A 20,952-nucleotide genomic window follows, 5' to 3' on the forward strand; every position below is an offset into this window, starting at 1 on the left:
TATTACCAAACACTTGATAACAGAAAAAAAGCTTGCATTTATATGTCATCCTACACAATCTCAGTATTTTCCAAAGCAGTAATGTAATGAGCTTTGTAAAAGGTGGTTTAAATGAATAAAAGATAAATTAAAACACCCAGTAATAATTATACCAACAGGTAATGAAGAAAGTAGCTCACTAGAAATATATGAGATGTAGCGAGTGGAATGCCAAGGGAATCAGTGCCAAAGCCTCAACTAGTTCCAATTTATATCACTGACTTGCCAGAAGGGACATAATCTGTGGTTGCTAAATTTGCCGATGGCACAAAGATAATCATAGAATTTACAGTGCAGAAGGAGGCCATTCGGCCCATCGAGTCTGCACCGGCTCTTGGAAAGAGCACCCTACCCAAGGTCAGCATCTCCACCCTATCCCCATAACCCAGTAACCCCACCCAACACTAAGGGCAATTTTGGACACTAAGGGCAATTTATCATGGCCAATCCACCTAACCTAAGGAGGAGAGTAAGTTGTGAAGAGAATACACAAAGTTTGCAAAGGGATGTGGAAAGGTTAACTGAGTGGGCAAACATTTGGCAGATGGAGGACAATGTGGGAAAATGTGAACTTGTCCATTTTGGCAGGCAGAATAGAAAAACAGCACATTATTTAAATGGGGAAAGATTGCAGAACTCGCGAGGTACAGAGAATCAGGGTTTCCTGGTACATCAATCGGAAAAGGTTCATAGAATCATAGAACTTACAGTGCAGAAGGAGGCCATTTGGCCCACCAACTCTGCACCGGTCCTTGGAAAGAGCAGCCGACTTTTGAAAAAAATAAATTTAGAGTAACCAATTAATTTTTTTCCAATTAATGGGCAATTTAGCGTGGTCAATCCATTTACCCTGAACATCTTTGGGTTGTGGGGGCGAAACCCACGCAAACATGGGGAGAATGTGCAAACTTCACACAGAGAGTGACCCAGAGCCGGGTTCGAACCTGGGACCTCGGCGCCGTGAAGCAGCAGTGCTAACAACTGTACCACCATGCTGCCCCTAGAGCACTCTACCTAAGCCCATACGTTCACCCTATCCCCGTAACCCAGTCTAACCCTTTTGGACACTAAGGGCAATTTAGCATGGCCAATCCATCGAACCTGCACATCTTTGGACTGTGGGAGGAAACCGGAGCATCTGGAGGAAACCCATGCAGACACAGAGAGAATGTGCCGACAGACAGTGACTTGACACAAGCCGGGAATCGAACCTGGGACCTTGGAGCTGTGAAGCAACTGTGCTAACCACTGTGCTTCCGTGCTACTGTGCTGCAGTATGCAGATCCAGCAAGTGACTAGGAAGGCAAATGTAATGTTGTCATTCATTGCCAGCTGAATGGAATATGAAAGGAGGGATGCTTTACTGCAGTTTTACATGGTGTTGGTGAGACCACATTCGGGGTACTGTGTACAGTTTTTGTCTCCTTATTTAAGAAATGATATAAATGCATTAGAAGCAGCGTGGTGAAGGTTCAGTCGACTGATAGCTGGGATTCGGGAGTTATCTTATAATGAAGCGTTGGGCAGGCTGGTCCTGTATGCATTGGAGTTTAGAAGATTGAGAATTATTGAAACATTTAAGATCTTGAGGGGACTTGACATGGAGGTTGCTGAAAGAATTTTTAAAATGATTAAGGGAAGTGGAATTCCCAGGCTAGGCCAGCATTTATTGCCCATCTCTTGTTGCCCTTCAGAAGGTGATAATAATAACAAAGAACAAAGAACAAAGAAAAGTACAGCACAGGAACAGGCCCTTCAGCCCTCCAAGCCCGTGCCGACCATGCTGTCCATCTAAACTAAAATCTTCTACACTTTCTGGGTCCGTATCAATCTATTCCCATCCTATTCACGTATTTGTCCAGATGCCCCTTAAATGTCACTATCGTTCCTGCTTCCACCACCTCCTCCGGCAGCGCGTTCCAGGCACCCATTACCCTCTGTGTAAAAAATTTGCCTCGTACATCTCCGCTAAACCTTGCCCCTCGTACCTTAAACCTATGCCCCTAGTAATTGACCCCTCTACCCTGGGGAAAAGCCTCTTGAGTATCCACTCTGTCTATGCCCCTTTGGGTGGTGCTGCTGACCGCCAGCCGAACAGGATTCTACGGCAGGCGAACAGGGAGACAAAGGCAAGGGCGTCCGCCCTCCTCTCCAGGAATAGATCTGGCTGGTCTGAAACCCCCGAAGACCGCCACATTCGGGCATGGCTCCACCCTCATCCCCGCCACTTTAGACATTGCCTCGAAGAAGGCTGTCCAGTACCCTGCAAGTCTGGGGCAAGACCAGAACATGTGGGCATGGTTGGCCGGGCCTCCTTGGCACCACTCACATCTATCCTCCACCTCCGGGAAGAACCTACTCATACGGGTTCTTGTTAAGTGGGCTCCATGTACCACTTTTAGCTGCGTCAGGCTGAGCCTTGTGCACGTGGAGGTGGTGTTGACCCTGTGCAGTGGTTCGCTCCAGAGTCCCCACCCTATTTCAATCCCCAGGTTCTCCTCACATTTCTTTTTTGTTGCATCCAGTACGGTGTCGGCCCTTTCTACCAGTCGGTCGTACATGTCGCTAAAATTTCCTTTATCTAGTATGCTTGCGTCCAGTAACTCTTCCAGTAATGCCTGTCGTGGCGGTTGTGGGTACGTCTTTGTCTCCTTTCGTAGGAAGCTCTTGAGTTGTAGATACCTTAGCTCGTTCCCCCTGGCTAGCTGGAATTTCTCTGTCAGTTCATCCAGTGTTTACATAGAACATACAGTGCAGAAGGAGGCCATTCGGCCCATCGAGTCTGCACCGACCCACATTAATCCCTCACTTCCACCCAATAACCCCTCCCAACCCTTATGGACACTACGGGTAATTTAGCATGGCCAATCCACCTAACCTGCACGTCTTTGGACTGTGGGAGGAAACCGGAGCACCCGGAGGAAACCCACGCGGACACGGGGAGAACGTGCAAACTCCGCACAGACAGTGACCCAGCGGGGAATCGAACCTGGGACCCTGGCGCTGTGAAGCCACAGTGCTAATCACTTGTGCTACCGTGCTGCCCCTTTGGGTGGTTGCGATCCTGCCGTCCGTGTATAGGTCCCTGACTGTCGCTGTCCCTCCGACCTGTCCCCGCCTTTTGAAGGTGGCGTCAGTCAGCGCTGAAAGAGCTTTGTCCGACATTTTGGTCAGGCCGTAGTTGGTTCCAGGATTGGAGGGTGGCTATCACCACCGGGCTGCTGGAGTGTTTTTTGGGTGGGGATGGGAGTGCCACCGTGGCGAGAGCCCGAAGGGAGGTTCCCCTGCAGGAGGCCTCTTCCGCGCCCACCCACTCGGCTTCTGGCTCCTTGATCCATCCCCTTATTCGCTCGGCCGTCACCGCCCAGTGGTAGAATCCTTGGGGATGTAGATCGGAATTGATCTAAGAAAGAGGTACCTGGGCAGTACGTTCATTTTGGGACAATGGGAGTGTTCCATCTTTAAGTATGAAGTTACTGTGAAAAGCCCCTAGTCGCCACATTCCTGCACCTGTTCGGGTAAGCTGGGACGGGATTGAACCCGCGCTGCTGGCCTTGTTCTGCATCACAAACCAGCTGTCTAGCCCACTGAGCTAAACCAGCCCTTTCATGAACCGCTGCAATCCCTGGTACACCCACAGTGCTGTTAGGGAGAGAATTCCAGGAATTTGACCGAGCAACAGTGAAGGAATCCCCAGGTCAGGATGGTGCGTGACTTGGAGGGGAACCTGCAGGTGGTGGTGTTCTCAAGTATCTCCTGCTCTTGTCCTTCTAAATGGTAGCGGCTGTGAGTTTGGAAGGTACTGCCAAAGGAACCTTAGTGAGTTCCTGTAATGCATCTTATGGGTGGCATGTTAGAACAGTTGTTAGCATTGTTGATTCACAGCATTAGGGACCTGGGTTAAATTCCCGGCTTGGTTCACTGTCTGCACGGAGTCTGCACATTCTCCCTGTGTCTGCGTGGGTTTCCTCCAGGTGCTCCGGTTTCCTCCCCCAAAAGACGTGCTGTTAGGTGAATTGGACATTCTGAATTCTCCCTCAGTGTACCTGAACAGGCGTCGGAGTGTGGGATTTTTGCAGTGACTTCATTGCAGTGTTAATGTAAGCCTACTTGTGACAATAATAAAGATTATTAATATGGTACGCACGGCTGCCATTGTATGTCAATGGTGGAGGGATTGAACCTTTGTGGAATGGATAGCAATCAAGTGGGAACATTTGTCCTGGATGGTGGTGAGTTTCTTGAGTGTTTTGGAGCTACACTCATCTAAGCAAGTGGAGATTATTCCATTACACTGTGCCTTGTAGACGGTGGATAGGCTTTGGGGAGTCAGGAGGTGAGTTACTCACCATAAGATTCCTAGCCTTTGACCTGATCTAGCAGCCACAGTATTTATATGGGTAGTCCAGTTACGCTACTCATGAATATTAATCCCCAAGATGTTGATAGTGGGGGATTCCATGTTGCTAATGCCATTGAATGTCATGGGGTGATGGTTCGATCCCAATGAAGGAAGGTCATTGTTGAAGCAACATGAAGATGGTTGGGCCTAGGACACTATCCTGAGGAACTTCTGCAGTGATATCCTGGAGCTGAGATGATTGACCTCCAGCCACCACAACCATCTTCCTTTGTGCCAGGTATGACTCCAACCAGCGGAGAGTTCCCCCCTGATTCCCATTGACTCTAGTTTTGCTAGGGCTCCTTGATGCCATTCTTGGTCAAATGCTACCCACCTCTGGCATTCTGCTCTTTTGTTCATGTTTGAACCAAGGCTGTAACAAGACCAGGAGCTGAGTGACCTCTGGAGGAGACCAATATGAGTCATAGAGTCATAGGTGTTTAAAGCATGGAAACAGGCCCTTTGGCCAGCTTGTCCATGCCATGGATTAGCCACTTTGCACTTCTGGATGTGGATTGTTGCGAATGCCTTAACTTTTTCACAAATGTGCTGGGCTCCTCCATATTTGTGGAGCCTCCTCCTCCAGTGAGTTTAATTGTCCACCACCATTCACGGTTGGATGTGGCAGGGCTTCAGAGCTTAGATTTGATCTGTTGATTGTGGAATTGCTTAGCTCTATTATCCCCTGCTTATGCTGTATGGCACTCAATTAGCCTCGTGTTGTAGCATCACCAGGTTGACACCTCATTTTGGGGTATGCCTAGTGTTGCTCCTGGCATGCCCTCCTGCATTCTTCATTGAAACAGGATTGATCCCCTGGCTTGGTGGTAATGGTAGAGTGAGAGCTATGCCGGGCCATGAGGTTACAGATTGTCATTGAGTACAATTTGGCTGCTGCTGATAGCCCACAGCGCCTCATGGATGCCCAGTCTTGAGTTGCTGGATATGTTTGAAGTTTGTACCATTTAGCATGCTGGTAGTGCCACAAGCGATGTTTCTCCTTGTGAGAGAAACCAGAACTAGGGGACACAGTTTAAAAATAAGGGGCGCCCCATTTAAGAAAGAGGTGAAAATATTTTTTTTTCTCTGAGGGCCCTGAATCTTTGGAACTCTCTTACCCTGAGAGTGGTGGAGGTAGGGCCAATGAGTATTTTAAAGGCAGAATTTGGCTAAGATGAGAGTGGGATCAGGTGTAATGCCTGGATCTGGTATATCTCTCTCTCGAGGGGACAATGAATTGGATTCAATTTGAATTGGGTTTGGAGCTGGATTAGGGATTTGCTCCTGTCCACACTCTTGAGCTCTGGCTTTGCAACTCTGATAAAGACCATAAGACATAGGAGCAGAAGTAAGGCCAGTCGGCCCATAGAGTCCACTCCACCATTCAATCATGGCTGATTTCAACTCCATTTACCTGCTCTCTCTCCATAGCCCTTAATTCCTCGAGAAATCAAGAATTTATCAACTTCTGTCTTAAAGACACTCAACGTCCCGGCCTCCACTGCCCTCTGTGGCAATGAATTCCACAGACCCACCACTCTCTGGCTGAAGAAATTTCTCCTCATCTCTGTTCTAAAGTGACTCCCTTTTATTTTAAGGCTGTGCCCCCGGGTCCTAGTCTTCCCTGCTAATGGAAACAACTTCCCTATGTCCACCCTATCTAAGCCATTCATTATCTTGTAAGTTTCTATTAGGTTTCCCCTCAACCTCCTAAACTCCAATGAATATAATCCCAGGATCCTCTGACGTTCATCGTATGTTAGGCCTACCATTCCTGGGATCATCCGTGTGAATCTCCGCTGGACCCGCTCCAGTGCCAGTATGTCCTTCCTGAGGTGTGGGGCCCAAAATTGCTCACAGTATTCTAAATGGGGCCTAACTAATGCTTTATAAAGCTTCAGAAGTACATCCCTGCTTTTATATTCCAAGCCTCTTGAGATAAATGACAACATTGCATTTGCTTTCTTAATTACCGACTCAACCTGCAAGTTTACCTTTAGAGAATCCTGGACTAGGACTTTGCACTTCAGCATTATGAATTTTGTCACCATTTAGAACATAGTCCATGCCTCTATTCTTTTTTCCAAAGTGCAAGACCTCGCACTTGCCCACGTTGAATTTCATCAGCCATTTTTTGGACCACTCTCCTCAACTGTCTAACTTTTTCTGCAGCCTCCCCACATCCTCAATACTACCTGCCCCTCCACCTATCTTTGTATCATCGGCAAACTTAGCCAGAATGCCCCCAGTCCCATCATCTAGATCGTTAATATATAAAGAGAACAGCTGTGGCCCCAACACTGAACCCTGCGGGACACCACTCGTCACCGGTTGCCATTCCGAAAAAGAACCTTTTATCCCAACTCTCTGCCTTCTGCCTGACAGCCAATCGTCGATCCATGTTAGTACCTTGCCTCGAATACCATGGGCCCTTATTTTACTCAGCAGTCTCCCGTGAGGCACCTTATCAAAGGCCTTTTGGAAGTCAAGATAGGTAACATCCATTGGCTCGCCTTGGTCTAACCTATTTGTTATCTCCTCAAAGAACTAAAGTAATAAAAATATATATATATATTCTTGACTAATAAGGGAGTCAAAGGTTATCGGAGTAAGCAGAATGTGGAGTTGAAGCCAGAATCAGAGCAACCATGATTTTATTGAATGACACAGCATACTCAAGGGGCCAAATGGCCTACTCCTACTCCTAATTCATAATGTATCTATACGAAGAGTGGTGAGCCTGTGGAATTCATTACCACAGGAAGTAGTTGATGGTAAAACTTTGAATATATTCAAGAAGCGGCTGGATATAGCACTTGGGGAGAATGGGATCAAAGGTTATGCGGAGAAAGCAGGATTAGGCTATTGAGTTGAATGATCAGCCATGATCGTGATGAATGGCGGAGCAGGCTCGAAGGGCCAAAAGGCCTCCTCCTGTTCCTATCTTCTATGTATGCATATTTTTTGATGGTAAAATGCCAAATGTTTTGTGGATTTTCCCTGTAGCCACCTAAATTGGCCAACTCCCGATTTAAAATGGCAAACGGCAAAGGCTGAAGGGAAATTCAGCCAACACAGGCAGAAACCAGCAGGTGCAGGTTTACTGTGTATTTAATTCTGCAAAGCCCAGACAGCATCGATACCAGCGACCATCAGCATAATAATGTAGCAGCCATCTACATATTAATGAGCAATCCCCGGGAACAATAGCAACATTTGGGACACACAAAACTAAGCCAGACTCCCCGGCGCCAGCAGGAGCTAAGACAAAAGAGGTTAACGGACACTTCAAGACTGCCCATCGATCAGGGAACTGCTCCAGTATTGGAGAAATCGAACCAAGCGATTAGAACGAAGTCCAATCACCTAGAACCAGGTACAGGGTCCGCCCCGAAAGGCGGTAAGCCCCTGGGGACTATAAAGTTAAGCCCCCAAGTTCAACTCGCTCTCTTCGTCCTGCCCGGGTCACCCAGCAACGCGAACCAACCTTGACCGTGACCGGTGCAGTGACCACCGAAAGAAGTAAGTCTTAATTCAATGCTCGCCATGAGATAGGCGCTCCTAGCTACCAATCCGTACCAACTTCGAATCCCGCAGACTCAGAACCCGAACGAAAGGCCATTTGTTCCCCTGACCTGGTGGGCCAGTCCGAAGTTAAGTATAGGCCTGTTAGTTGTAGAAGTAGCTTAGACGTAGAATTTGTGTATGAGTAGCGATTACTGTGTATAATAAATGTGCTTTGATTTGAATCTTACTAATCAGTGTATTGAGTTATTGATCATTACTTGGACTTGAACCTCGTGGCGGTATCATAAAGATACCTGGCGACTCGAATGCAAAGGTAATAAAACAGAGCAATTGAACCAACCGGAAAGTTAGCAACATCCCACAGCAATGAGAAATGACCTGTAGGCAAATTACATCCCTTTGAAAATGTTACAGCATTTTAATCAAATTTGCATAAAGTTATGTCAAAAAGAATTTGATTTCACATTGTGGTGATGATTACATTTTTTTATTGCGGGTGTGTGTGAAATTTATATGGTTTGATGGAAGAGATCATTTTATTAAAGCACGATCCATCTGAATAATCTGGTATATGTGATAAAGAAGCAGTTTGCTATGTAGCTTTTTTCATTTTATTGCCTTGATTTCATTACATTCAAGCTTACCAGAATAATAATGCTTTTGTCAGTTTAATGGATAATGCAGTATGTATTTTGGGAGATTACAGCTGATAACAATGTAACAGACTTCTTTCTTTTCAAGAGTATTTTCAGAAATCTTGCACGTTGGATAATAGTGTGAGGCAGTGGAAGGACTCTGAGACTGACTGACTAAAAGTCGGACATGGTTCCAGCCATCTTGTATGCCATCCAAATAGCCCTATACGGTGGGAGATTTCTTTCATTTTACAGCCCCCTTTCTCTGTTTCCAAACTCAGTTATTTATTTATATGTTGTTCCTCCTTTTCTCTATAACTTTAAACCCAGGTTTCTAAGTGCAAGGGCAATGATGGTGTCACCTATCAACTTCTTGCTAAAAATATCTATAGGTGTTTCTAGATGAATCCTTGCATAGCTTTTAAACCATTTTGAACGGTGATTAATTTTCAAGATAAGCAAATTACATAAATTCAGTTCAAAAACATACTTTTATTGGAATCACTGTCAAAAATTAATATTTTAAGTTTTTAAAAAAATCTAAACGTTTCAGTGCATATAACTACGGAAAAAAGCTACACTCGTGATATTCTTGCAGTTCCAAACATTTTTAAGTAATGTCTTGTTTAATCACTGAATCCCAGGGTTGAGTGCAATCAGAGAAAATAAAGGATAACAGTCTCCTTTGAATGATGTTACGATCCGTATTGTGCTGATCGAAGTAAGCCAATATTTGAATGGCCTGTCCAGTGATGTCTGAGATATACACTGGAATATAAGTCATTAATAACAAAATAATCCATTATTTTTTGCCTCTGTTTCATCGTGATGGAGGGATATCATAATAATAATCTTTATTGTCACAAGTCGGCTTACATTAACACTGCAATGAAGTTACTGTGAAAAGCCCCAATTTACCACATCCGACATTCAGAATGTCCAATTCACCTAACAAGCATGTCTTTCGGGGTTAATTATCCAGGTTATTAAGGTTTTTGATTAACTTTTATCATTAGCAAAGCAAATCTTAGCATTCAGACCATGAGCCCACCACCCTCTTCTTAGTCTTCTTGCACCAACCCTCTTCAGCCTCAGAACTGGCAGAAGATGAGAACCTTAGTTTGAATCACAAATAAATGAGCTGCAATAAGATCATTCAGATTCTAGTACAAGTTATATTACAGCATTATAATCCTGAATGCGCCTTGCATCGTCAATATCGGTATAAACAGGCCTCAGGGCTGCAAGTGTAGTTCAAAGACCAAAATTGCATCTCAGTGCAATTAAATTCCTGAAGCTGGCACTGAAATGCACCAAATGCAATATAATATTATTATTGTCACAAGTAGGCTTATATTAACACTGCAGTGTGGTTACTGTGAAAATCCCCGAGTCGCCACACTCCGGCGCCTGTTCGGGTATACTGAGGGAGAATTCAGAATGTCCAATTCACCTAACACACATGTCTTTCGGGACTTGTGGGAGGAAACCGGAGCACCCGGAGGAAACTCACACAGACACGGGGAGAACGTGCAGACTCCGCACAGACAGTGACCCAAGCCGGGAATCGAAGCCAGATCCCTGGTGCTGTGAAGCAACAGTGCTAACCACTGTGCTACCGTGCTGCCCTATATGTTGCAGAATGTGAATTAGATTTGAAGAACTCAAAACTGCCACCAATCTACCAATGTGTAGATAAACAGTGATTCCTCTCATTCCCATTAGGCATATCGTTTCCTGTCGTCCCCCCCCACCCCCCCCCCCCCCCCCCCGGCACACACACTCTTTCTGAGGTGTTGCTGTTTAACACTCTGGTATATGCTGGTAGTTTTTCAGCACTTCACCCACAGATCCTTTGTCCATGCTGGGTCTACACGTTTGAGTGTTGGCATGATATTTGAGTGATTGATTTGACCTTGACCTTATGTGATGTTGGCATGCACTCACTCACCATCCCACCAGGAATCAGTGGACAACAATTGGGGTGGAAATGCAGTTAATTGTTTCCTTCTTTTCCTAATCCAAGAATGCAGAGGCTTTATGTACCATTCTTTGTTTGCGGTTAGAAAGTTGAGGTTCAATCTTGTTAAGTTGTTTAAAATGTTAAAGGGAATCAATAGGTTCAGAGAAACAATTTCTTCTGGTGAGGATCCCAGAATAAGGGGCATATTCTTAAAATTTGAATTTAATATTGAAATCAGGAAACACTTTTCTTTTTACACAAAGGGTGTTGGAAATCTGGAACTCACTCTTTCAAAAGGCTGTGGAAACTGGGTTGATTAAAATTTTCAAGACTGAGTTCAATAGATTTTTGTTCATTAAATGTCTCGAGGGATATGGAGCAAAAGGCGGGTAAATGGAATTAAGGTAAAACTCAGCCATGACCTAACTGACTGCTGGAACAACCTCAAGGGATGAATGGCCTATTCATGTTCCTATATTCTAACTGCTGTCTTGGGTTAGATCAGGTTAACTCACTGCAGACTATGACATGAAATTAGGACTTGCTCAGTCTATATCGCTCAATCCCATAACAGTGCATTTAGCACCAAGATATCTCAAGAGTTGAACACCTTTGAAGATTATACAACTATTTACTCTCAGTGCAATAAAAAACAATAATAATAATTGCTCTTAAGCTGCTGTGATGTTCCATGCAACAAACAGCATTCATCAAGAAACCCATAATTAGTCATATTTTGCTATAAGTCAATATCTTGTAGGTTAATGTTTATTATATTAAAATAAAATTTAATAATTAAATGTATCAAACTACTATCACCATTTTGATTATAAATGGCGTTGAGCTTATCGTGGCTAGTATGTTTTCATGGCAAGGTGTAAACTGGTGCTAAAACCCTTGGGCAAAATTTGGCCTGAACTGCGGAAAATCTTTACAAAATCTATCTTGCATGTTGATGCAACAGGTTATTTCTGACATGAACGTTGGTACATTTTATACATTATTTATATACTGGTTAAAATGCCACAATCTAAGGGGCAAAAAGAAAAACTGAGAGCACTGGAAATCTGAATTGAAAGCACAAAATGCCTGAAATACACAGCAGGTCAGGCAGCATCTGGAAGAGGTGAGAAAAGCTAACGGGCCTTTTATCAGGACTCATATACTCCAAGTCCCAGCGTATCTTTTCTCATTTCGATGTTGACTAACACACTGTGCATTTCTAAAACCTTTCTTTTCAGCACACCCAGTCTTAGGTTCCTCTACTTGGAATTAATTAAATCAAAGACTCTGACTTATTTTCCAACCTTCCCGGACTGATTCATTCAATTGTAGTCCATTTGAAATCTGTTCACGATTAATTTGTGGATCTTTTTACTCCATTCTTGTTATGCCGTGAAGCTTTACTTTCTTTGTCGTATCATAAATAATTACAGTTGTCTGCACTCTGTAATATGCAATTGCTTTTCTTGTAGTTAGTCGCTGCATGGCTGTTATCAATGGCTAAGTTTACATCAAATCATCGGTAAAGTCATACTCCAAGTATCTTTTCAGCCTGCCGGGTAGAGGTAACACTTCAATGAGTTTTAATCTCTGACGTCCTAAAAGCTTTCGAACTCTAATTCTGCAAAGGTGGACAAGAGGTCTTGGAGGTTCTATATAAAGATTGAAATGAAAATATGATGAGCAATGGAAACAATGACTATTGTGAGAAAGTAAGTGCAGCTGAAAGCTCTTTACCTCCTTTCTCAAGCAAATGAGTATATGCAACATTACAAAAGACTGTAATAGAAACTTTGGTGAGATGCAAGTAAGCCAGAAGTTCTTAAACAGAGGTGTTAACCTATTTATAATCAATAGACTAACTCGTACATTGAAATAGCAGAGAAAATAATTTTAGGCTAGCATTATAAGTGTTTCATTTAGCATAGAAAGGCCAGCCTTGGAAACTTATTGCTTTACACAAATTAATTATAAATAACGTTTCAAAATCCCCATTCAATACTGTTCTTTCCAGTATCTTAAAGATGTAAAATAGCACATCATAAAATTAAGATAGTGCGCAACAGGCATTGTGCAGTACGAATGTCAACGTTTGTATTAGGTTTTAGAACATAGAACATAGAATTTACAGTGCAGAAGGAAGCTATTTGGCCCATTGAGTCTGCACCACCCCACTTAAGCCCACACTTCCACCCTATCCCTGTAACCCCTCCTAATCTTTTTGGACAATAAGGGCAATTGAGCATGGCCAATCCACCTAACCTGCACATCTTGGGACTGTGGGAGGAAACCGGAGCACCCGGAGGAAACCCATGCACACATGGGGAGAACGTGCAGACTCTGCACAGACAGTGACTCAAGCCGGGAATCGAACCTGGGACCCTGGAGCTGTGGTGACACAGTGCTAACCACTGTGCTACCGTGACACCCACAGACTTGTGTATTACAAGTCATTTCCAATCTGCTGTCATCACCAACTCTTTAAAAACACCCAGCTGCTGCATCCCTGCAAACCAACATTCCATTTGCAACCACCCTGTTCCCTCCAAAGGTCTTGAATGTGCTGTCACCTCTCAAATCTGTTCTCATCTTTCCTGGAACTCCATGATGGAATCCCTCCAAAATGAGTTTCCAAAACTCCTGTCCAAGGACTGGAACAGCTCTGATCAAAGTCACAGATGACATCTGACGGTGACTGTGACAATGGTAAACTATCCCTCCTTTCCCTTCCCAACCTGTCTGTAGCTTTTCACATGGTTGGCCAGGCCATCCTCCTCCTCCAATGTCTTGTCACTGTCATCTAGCCAGATGGCACTGCTCTCACCTGGTTCCATTCTTATCTAATGACTCATAGTCAGAGGATTAATATCTCCATTCCAACACTATTAACTCTGAAATCATCTCCGGATTTATCCTTGGCAATCCTCCTGTTTTTCATCTGCACGTTGCCCCTTGGCTACATCGCGAAAACCGCAATCAGTTTCTGGATGCACACGGTGATACTCAACTCTACTGTACGAACCTCAATACATGTACTGTCTCAAAATTGCCTAATATCCTGTACTCAATAAGCAGAAAGCACCTCCAAGTAAATATTTGGAAGACCAAAGTCATTGTCTCCGGATCCTGTCACAAACTTTGCCATCTGCTGACTCCACCCTCTCCCTGTCAGCTGTTTTGAGTCCAAACCAGCCACTTTGCAACCTTGGTATATATTTCACCCTAAGCTAAGATTCTGACTACAAATTATGCCATCATGAAGACTGCCTATTTCCATCTTTGAAACATCACTCCACCCCATCCTCAGTTGATCTGTTGCTCTGGTCTTCACCTATGCCTTTGTCACATCTAAACTAGACTTTTCCAACATACTTTTAGCTTGCCTCCCACCTTCTACCCTCCATAAACTGAGGTTATCCAAAACACAGATGTCCAGGTCCTAACTCATGCCAATTAAGTTCTCCCATCACCCCTTTGCTTGCTGACCCATATTGGTTCAATTGATCAAATGGGTTTGTTTTTCTTGAAGTCGGCTCCACAAACATTCAGGCAAAACCTCTGAAAAATCAACTTCAATGGACTGGACACTGTATCCAGGTGGCCAAAAAGTGTCTCCCTGGCAGGTCCTGTTTTCTCAGCACTTAAATGGTCAAAATTCCAGGGGAGGGCAAAGACGCTACAGAGCTCTTTAGGCATTGTCATTAATGACTGGGAGGAGCTTTCTACCAATGGTCTAAAGTTGTGACAACTTGCTCAGGAAATTGCATCACACTTTGAGTCACAATGTCTTAATGATGAGGTAGAGCAGTGGCAAAGAAGGAAAGAAAAGGAAGTAAATCCTGCATTCCAGATTCCACTACTTCATGGGACATCCTGATCCTTGTGCCCAAATGTCTATGGGTCGAGAATCAGCCTCTTTGGTCATACAAAGACTCCTGGCAGAAACCCGTGACGCTGAGTATAAGTCATCCTCAAATCAAGGGACAGCTGACAGCGAAGACATTGGTTCCTGGTTAAGTAATGCTTCATTTTAAAATTCTCATCCTTGTTTTCAAATCCCTCCATGGCCTTGCCACTCCCCATATCTGTTATCTTCTCCAACTCGATAACCTTTTGAGATATCTGCACTGCCCCAATTCTTGCCTCCTACGATGTTGTCAGACAAGAATTGAAGTGCATAAGTTGGGAAGATAGGCTGTCAGGGAAGGACACAAGTGAAATGTGGAACTTGTTCAAGGAACAGGTACTACGTGTCCTTGATATGTATGTCCCTGTCAGGCAGGGAAGAGATGGTCGAGTGAGGGAACCATGGTTGACAAGAGAGGTTGAATGTCTTGTTAAGAGGAAAAAGGAGACTTATGTAAGGCTGAGGAAACAAGGTTCAGACAGGGCATTGGAGGGATACAAGATAGCCAGGAGGGAACTGAAGAAAGGGATTAGCAGAGCTAAGACAGGGCATGAACAATCTTTGGCGGGTAGGATCAAGGAAAACCCCAAGGCCTTTTACAAAAATGTGAGAAATATGAGAATGACTAGAGCGAGGGTGGGTCCGATCAACGACAGTAGCGGGAGATTGTGTATTGAGTCTGAAGAGATAGGAGAGGTCTTCAATGAGTACGTTTCTTCTGTATTTACAAATGAGAGGGGCCATATTGTTGGAGAGGACTGTGTGAAACAGACTGGTAAGCTCGAGGAAATACTTGTTAGGAAGGAAGATGTGTTGGGCATTTTGCAAAACTTGAGGATAGACAAGTCCCCTGGGCCTGACGGGATATATCCAAGGATTCTATGGGAAGCAAGAGATGAAATTGCAGCGCCATTGGCAATGATCTTTTCGTCCTCACTGTCAACAGGAGAGGTACCAGGGGATTGGAGAGTGGCGAATGTCGTGCCCCTGTTCAAAAAAGGGTCTAGGGATAACCCTGGGAATTACAGGCCAGTTAGTCTTACTTCGGTGGTAGGCAAAGTCATGGAAAGGTTAGGATTTCTGAGCATCTGGAAAGACACTGCTTGATTAGGGATAGTCAGCACGGATTTGTGAGGGGTAGGTCTTGCCTTACAAGTCTTATTGAATTCTTTGATGAGGTGACCAAGCATGTGGATGAAGGTAAAGCAGTGGATGTAGTGTACATGGATTGTAGTAAGGCATTTGATAAGGTTCCCCATGGTAGGCTTCTGCAGAAAGTAAGGAGGCATGGGATAGTGGGAAATTTGGCCAGTTGGATAACAAACTGGCTAACCGATAGAAGTCAGAGAGTGGTGGTGGATGGCAAATATTCAGCCTGGAGCCCAGTTACCAGTGGTGTACCGCAGGGATCAGTTCTGGGTCCTCTGCTGTTTGTGATTTTCATTAATGACTTGGATGAGGGAGTTGAAGGGTGGGTCAGTAAATTTGCAGACGATACGAAGATTGGTGGAGTTGTGGATAGTGAGACGAGCTGTTGTCAGCTGCAAACAGACATAGATAGGATGCAGAGCTGGGCTGAGAAGTGGCAGATAGAGTTTAACCCTGAAAAGTGTGAGGTTGTCCATTTTGGAAGGACAAATATGAATGCGGAATACAGGGTTAACGGTAGAGTTCTTGGCAATGTGGAGGAGCAGAGAGATCTTGGAGTCTATGTTCATACATCTTTGAAAGTTGCCACTCAAGTGGATAGAGCTGTAAAGAAGGCCTATGGTGTGCTAGCGTTCATTAACAGAGGGATTGAATTTAAGAGCCGTGAGGTGATGATGCAGCTGTACAAAACTTTGGTAAGGCCACATTTGGAGTACTGTGTACAGTTCTGGTCGCCTCATTTTAGGAAGGATGTGGAAGCTTTGGAAAAGGTGCAAAGGATATTTACCAGGATGTTGCCTGGAATGGAGAGTAGGTCTTACGAGGAAAAGTTGAGGGTGCTAGCCCTTTTCTCATTAGAACGGAGAAGGATGAGGGGTGACTTGATAGAGGTTTATAAGATGATCAGAGGAATAGATAGAGTAGACAGTCAGAGACTTTTCCCCCGGGTGGAACAAACCATTACAAGGGGACATAAATTTAAGGTGAATGGTGGAAGATATAGGGGGGATGTCAGAGGTAGGTTCTTTACCCAGAGAGTAGTGGGGGCATGGAATGCACTGCCTGTGGAAGTAGTTGAGTCGGAAACATTAGGGACCTTCAAGCAGCTATTGGATAGGTACATGGATTACGGTAAAATGATATAGTGTAGATTTATTTGTTCTTAAGGGCAGCACGGTAGCATTGTGGATAGCACAATTGCTTCACAGCTCCAGGGTCGATTCCGGCTTAGGTCACTGTCTGTGCGGAGTCTGCACATCCTCCCCGTGTCTGCATGGGTTTCCTCCGGGTGCTCCGGTTTCCTCCCACAGTCCAAAGATGTGCAGGTTAGGTGGATTGGCCATGATAAATTGCCCTTAATGTCCAAAATTGCCCTTAGTGTTGGGTGGAGGTGTTGACTTTGGGTAGGGTGCTCTTTCCAAGAGCCGGTGCAGACTCAATGGGCCAAATGGCCTCCTTCTGCACTGTAAATTCAATGATAATCTATGATTAATCTAGGACAAAGGTTCGGCACAACATCGTGGGCCGAAGGGCCTGTTCTATGCTGTATTTTTCTATGTTCTAATCATTCACCATTGAAGGCCAGGCCTTCACCTGCCAAGGCTGAGGTCTGCAATTCTCCCCACCAGCAACCCCTGAAACCTCTACAACTCGCTTTCTTTATTTCCACTTCTAAGGTGTTCCGTAGAGCTTAGCTCTTTGACTAAGCTTTTGGTCATCCACCCTAATATTTCCTTTGGTGCCTTTGGTCATTTTACTATGATAAAGGTATTATATCCATACATTTTATTATCGTTGCAAGATTAACTACACCTGCCACGCATTCTTGAGTTAGTTTTTCCTCACTGCACCAGTGACAGTGGGCAAGAGAGGGTCGCTGATGTTGTCTGCAATTCAACACCAAATAATACCTCCAGCTGACTTATTTGGTGGGGTTTTCCAACTTTGACGCAGGTGGGACAATACCTGCTGGTGTCGAGGCCAGAAAATCCCACCCAGAGTCTTCTTTTTCTATCTATGTCACTGGAAAAGACTTACTGCCAATTAGGAGGCAATCATAGGAAAAACTATGGAAAAGACTTTGCTTAGTTTGGAGGATTATTCCTAAAATGTCCTTAGTCACTGGTTACTTGCTAAAATTGGGAGTAAATAAAAAATAAGAACACATAATTTAACACTGTTACATATCAGGCTATAAGAGATCAATCAAGTTGCACTGTTTAGATATCAATCTCTAACAGATCAACCAAGTAATTCCAAAATTTCAAATGTACTTTTATATACATGCCTGATTTTGCTTTGATATTTATCCAATCATCATAACTGTCCAGATGTTCCTTCAATTTACTGCAGAGATTCACATTACCGACATAGTCAAGTAAGATATCAATGATTGGCCCAGCCCATCTGTAGATTCCAGGTGTAGACACCATTTCACAAAACTGAAAAGGGGATGACAAGACAAATAAGTTCCTGTACAAAGTTACAGTGATAATATATTTGAGATACATCAACATTACATCAAATTGTTTAATTTTGCAATGCTACTTTGGCTGAAAGGTCAAAGCTCGGTGACCCAGATATTGCGGTGTCCGTGTTGAATTTGTCCATTTTGATACAAATTGGGACAATTTTCTTTCTGCATTAATTAAAGGCCTGTGCTTTCTGTCATTAACATACAACATACTACACACAAATAAAATAGGTTCTACATCATCTATGAGGCTCCATCTTTTAACATAACAAAAGAAAGAACTTGCATTTATATTTACCTCTCAAAGCACTTTAATAGGAGGTTGTGTGGTGCAGCGGTAGCACCCTCCCTCTGGACCAGAAGCTCTGGGTTCAGGTTCAACACCAGGACTTATTGGGCAGGGAAGGAGCGTACATAACGCAATTCAACTGTCTGATAATCGGCTTGGGAATCCTGTCACCATTATTCCCCAAAGGGAAAACCGTGTGTGTGTGTGAAGGTACGCTTAAAAAAAGCGCTTTACAGCCATTGAAGTACTTTTGAAGTGTAATCAGTGTATTGCAGCAGCTGATATGACACACAGCAAATTCCCACGAGCTGCAATGTGATAATGACTGGATAATCTAGTTTTGTGATAATGATTGAGAGATGAATATTAACCAGTGATGTTTCTTCTGCTCCTTCTTCAAAATAGTGCCATGAGATTGGTTACATCCAGCAGAACCAGCCCTCATTTAACATCTCATCTGAAAGATGGGGCACGCTCTGTGTGGCCCTGGAGATAGTTAGCCTTGTCTTTTCTGCTCAAGTGGTGTAGTGTGACTTGAACCCAGTATTTAGGGGATTCCCATAAGATCATAAGGTATAGGAGCAGAATTAGGCCATTCGGCCCATCGAGTCCACACCACCATTCAATCATGACTGATGTGTTACTCATCCCCATTCTCCTGCCTTCTCCCCGTAACCCCTGATCCCCTTATTAATCAAGAGCCTATCTAGCTCTTTCTTAAAGATACTCAGTGACTTGGCCTCCACAGCCTTCTGCGGTAAAGAGTTCCACAGATTCACCACCCTCTGGCTGAAGAAATTCCTCCTCATCTCAGTTTTAAAGGATCGTTCCTCCAGTCTGAGGCAGTGCCCTCTGGTTCTAGCTTTTCCTACTAGTGGAAACATCCTCTCTACGTCCACTCTATCCAGGCCTCACAGTATTCTGTAAGTTTCAATAAGATCCCCTCTCATCCTTCAAAACTCTGAGTACAGACCCAGAGTCCTCAACTGCTCTTCATGTGACAAGCCAGGGATCATTCTTCTGAACCTTCTCTGAATCATCTCCAAGGTCAGTACATCCTTCCTTAGTTATGGGGCCAAAGCTGCTCACAATACTCCAAATGGGGTCTGACCAGAGCCTTATACAGCCTCAGAAGTACATCCCTGCTCTTGTATCTAACTCTCTCAAAATGAATGCTAACATTGCATTTGCCTTCCTAACTGCCAACTGAACCTGCTGTTACTCTTAAGAGAATCCTAAACTAGGTCTCTTGAGTCCCTTTGTGCTTCGGATTTCCAAAGTTTTTCCCCATTTAGAAAATAGTCAATGCCTCTATTCTTCCTACCAAAGTGCATAAAACCTCACTTTTCCACATTGTATTCCATCTGCCACTTCTTTGCCCACTCTCCTAGCCTGTCCAAGTCCTCTGCAGCCTCCCCGATTCAACACTATCTGTCCCTCTACATATCTTTGTTTCACCTGCAAACCTAGCAACAATGCACTCAGTTCCTTCTTCCAGATCGTTAATGCATAGCGTGAACAGTAGTGGGCCCAACACTGACCCCTATGGAACACCACTAGTCATCAGCTTCCATCCTGAAAAAGGCCCCTTTATCCCCACTCTCTGCCTTCCGTCAGCCAGCCAATCGTCTATCCATGCCAGTAGGATGCCCCTAACACCATGAGCTCTTATCTTAGTTAGCAGCCTTCCATACGGCCCCTTGTCAAAGGCCTTCTGGAAATCCAAATAGATCACGTCCACTGGCTCGCCCTTGACTCCCGGAGGCAAGAGTGCTCCAAACTGAACTACTTCTGACGTAATAACTCAATCCATTATCTTATTAAGGCCCAAGTCACTGTTCAATACCTTATGAAGCCCCATGTGCCATTCTCATCAAGTCCTATATCATCATTCAATATCTTGTTCGGCTATCTTGTATTATCCAGTCATTCTGCGCATGTGTGCCCGCATTTTTATTATATGGTCGGGGCCGTCATTTTGAAGGCCGCTCGCAGCCAGCATTGTTAAAAGCTGGCTGTTGCGCGCAAATTTGCGCAATCGGGAGCGCCGCGACGGACGGCTCCACAACCCTCCCGACATCCACCCGCGACCCACCCCCGGGTCGCGACCCCGGCTTTGAAAATGCCTGCTGTAAATAACTGATCTGAGAAATTCAATGTTCTGAGAGGTCTTATGGGTACTTGGACCATTTAAAATCAACATAAAACTTCTAGATAAAATGGTACCTTTCCATAGAACATTAACAGAATTCACAATAATAATCCTTCGGAGGGATATTTCTGATCGGTCACTACAGTGGAACATTAGATGCTGCCAGTCAGGTTAACATTCTTGACTGTTTCTCATGGAAATTAAAGTTAACAAGTCAAAAAACATGCTATTCATTCATGGGATGTAAGCATCGCTGGCATTTATGTAAATCCATGCTGACTTTATCTGGTTACACCATTGCTTTCCAAATGCTGTCCTATGAAATCCTTGATAATGGACTCCAGCAACTTCCCCACTACCGACGTTAGGCTCACTGGCCTATAGACCCTGTTTTCTCTCTACCTCCCTTTTT

At 44.2% G+C, this 20,952-nt stretch overlaps 1 protein-coding gene across 2 annotated transcripts in view; it reads right to left on the reverse strand.

Moving 5' to 3' along the window:
• Window positions 1–11,319: 11,319 nt before the first annotated feature.
• Window positions 11,320–20,952, reverse strand: part of asb2a.1 (ankyrin repeat and SOCS box containing 2a, tandem duplicate 1) — a 67,525-nt gene continuing 57,892 nt past the window's right edge. For both annotated transcript variants that reach the window (XM_072492581.1, XM_072492580.1), the window contains 2 exons: window positions 17,914–18,067; window positions 11,320–12,222 (listed from right to left, as the gene is read on the reverse strand). In XM_072492581.1, coding sequence (XP_072348682.1) covers window positions 12,077–12,222; window positions 17,914–18,067 — 300 coding nt within the window. In that variant the 3' untranslated portion in view covers window positions 11,320–12,076. The remainder of the gene's footprint in view (window positions 12,223–17,913; window positions 18,068–20,952) is intronic.

This window comes from Scyliorhinus torazame, chromosome 2 (assembly GCF_047496885.1).
Source record: "Scyliorhinus torazame isolate Kashiwa2021f chromosome 2, sScyTor2.1, whole genome shotgun sequence".
Classification (NCBI taxonomy): Eukaryota; Metazoa; Chordata; class Chondrichthyes; order Carcharhiniformes; family Scyliorhinidae; genus Scyliorhinus; species Scyliorhinus torazame.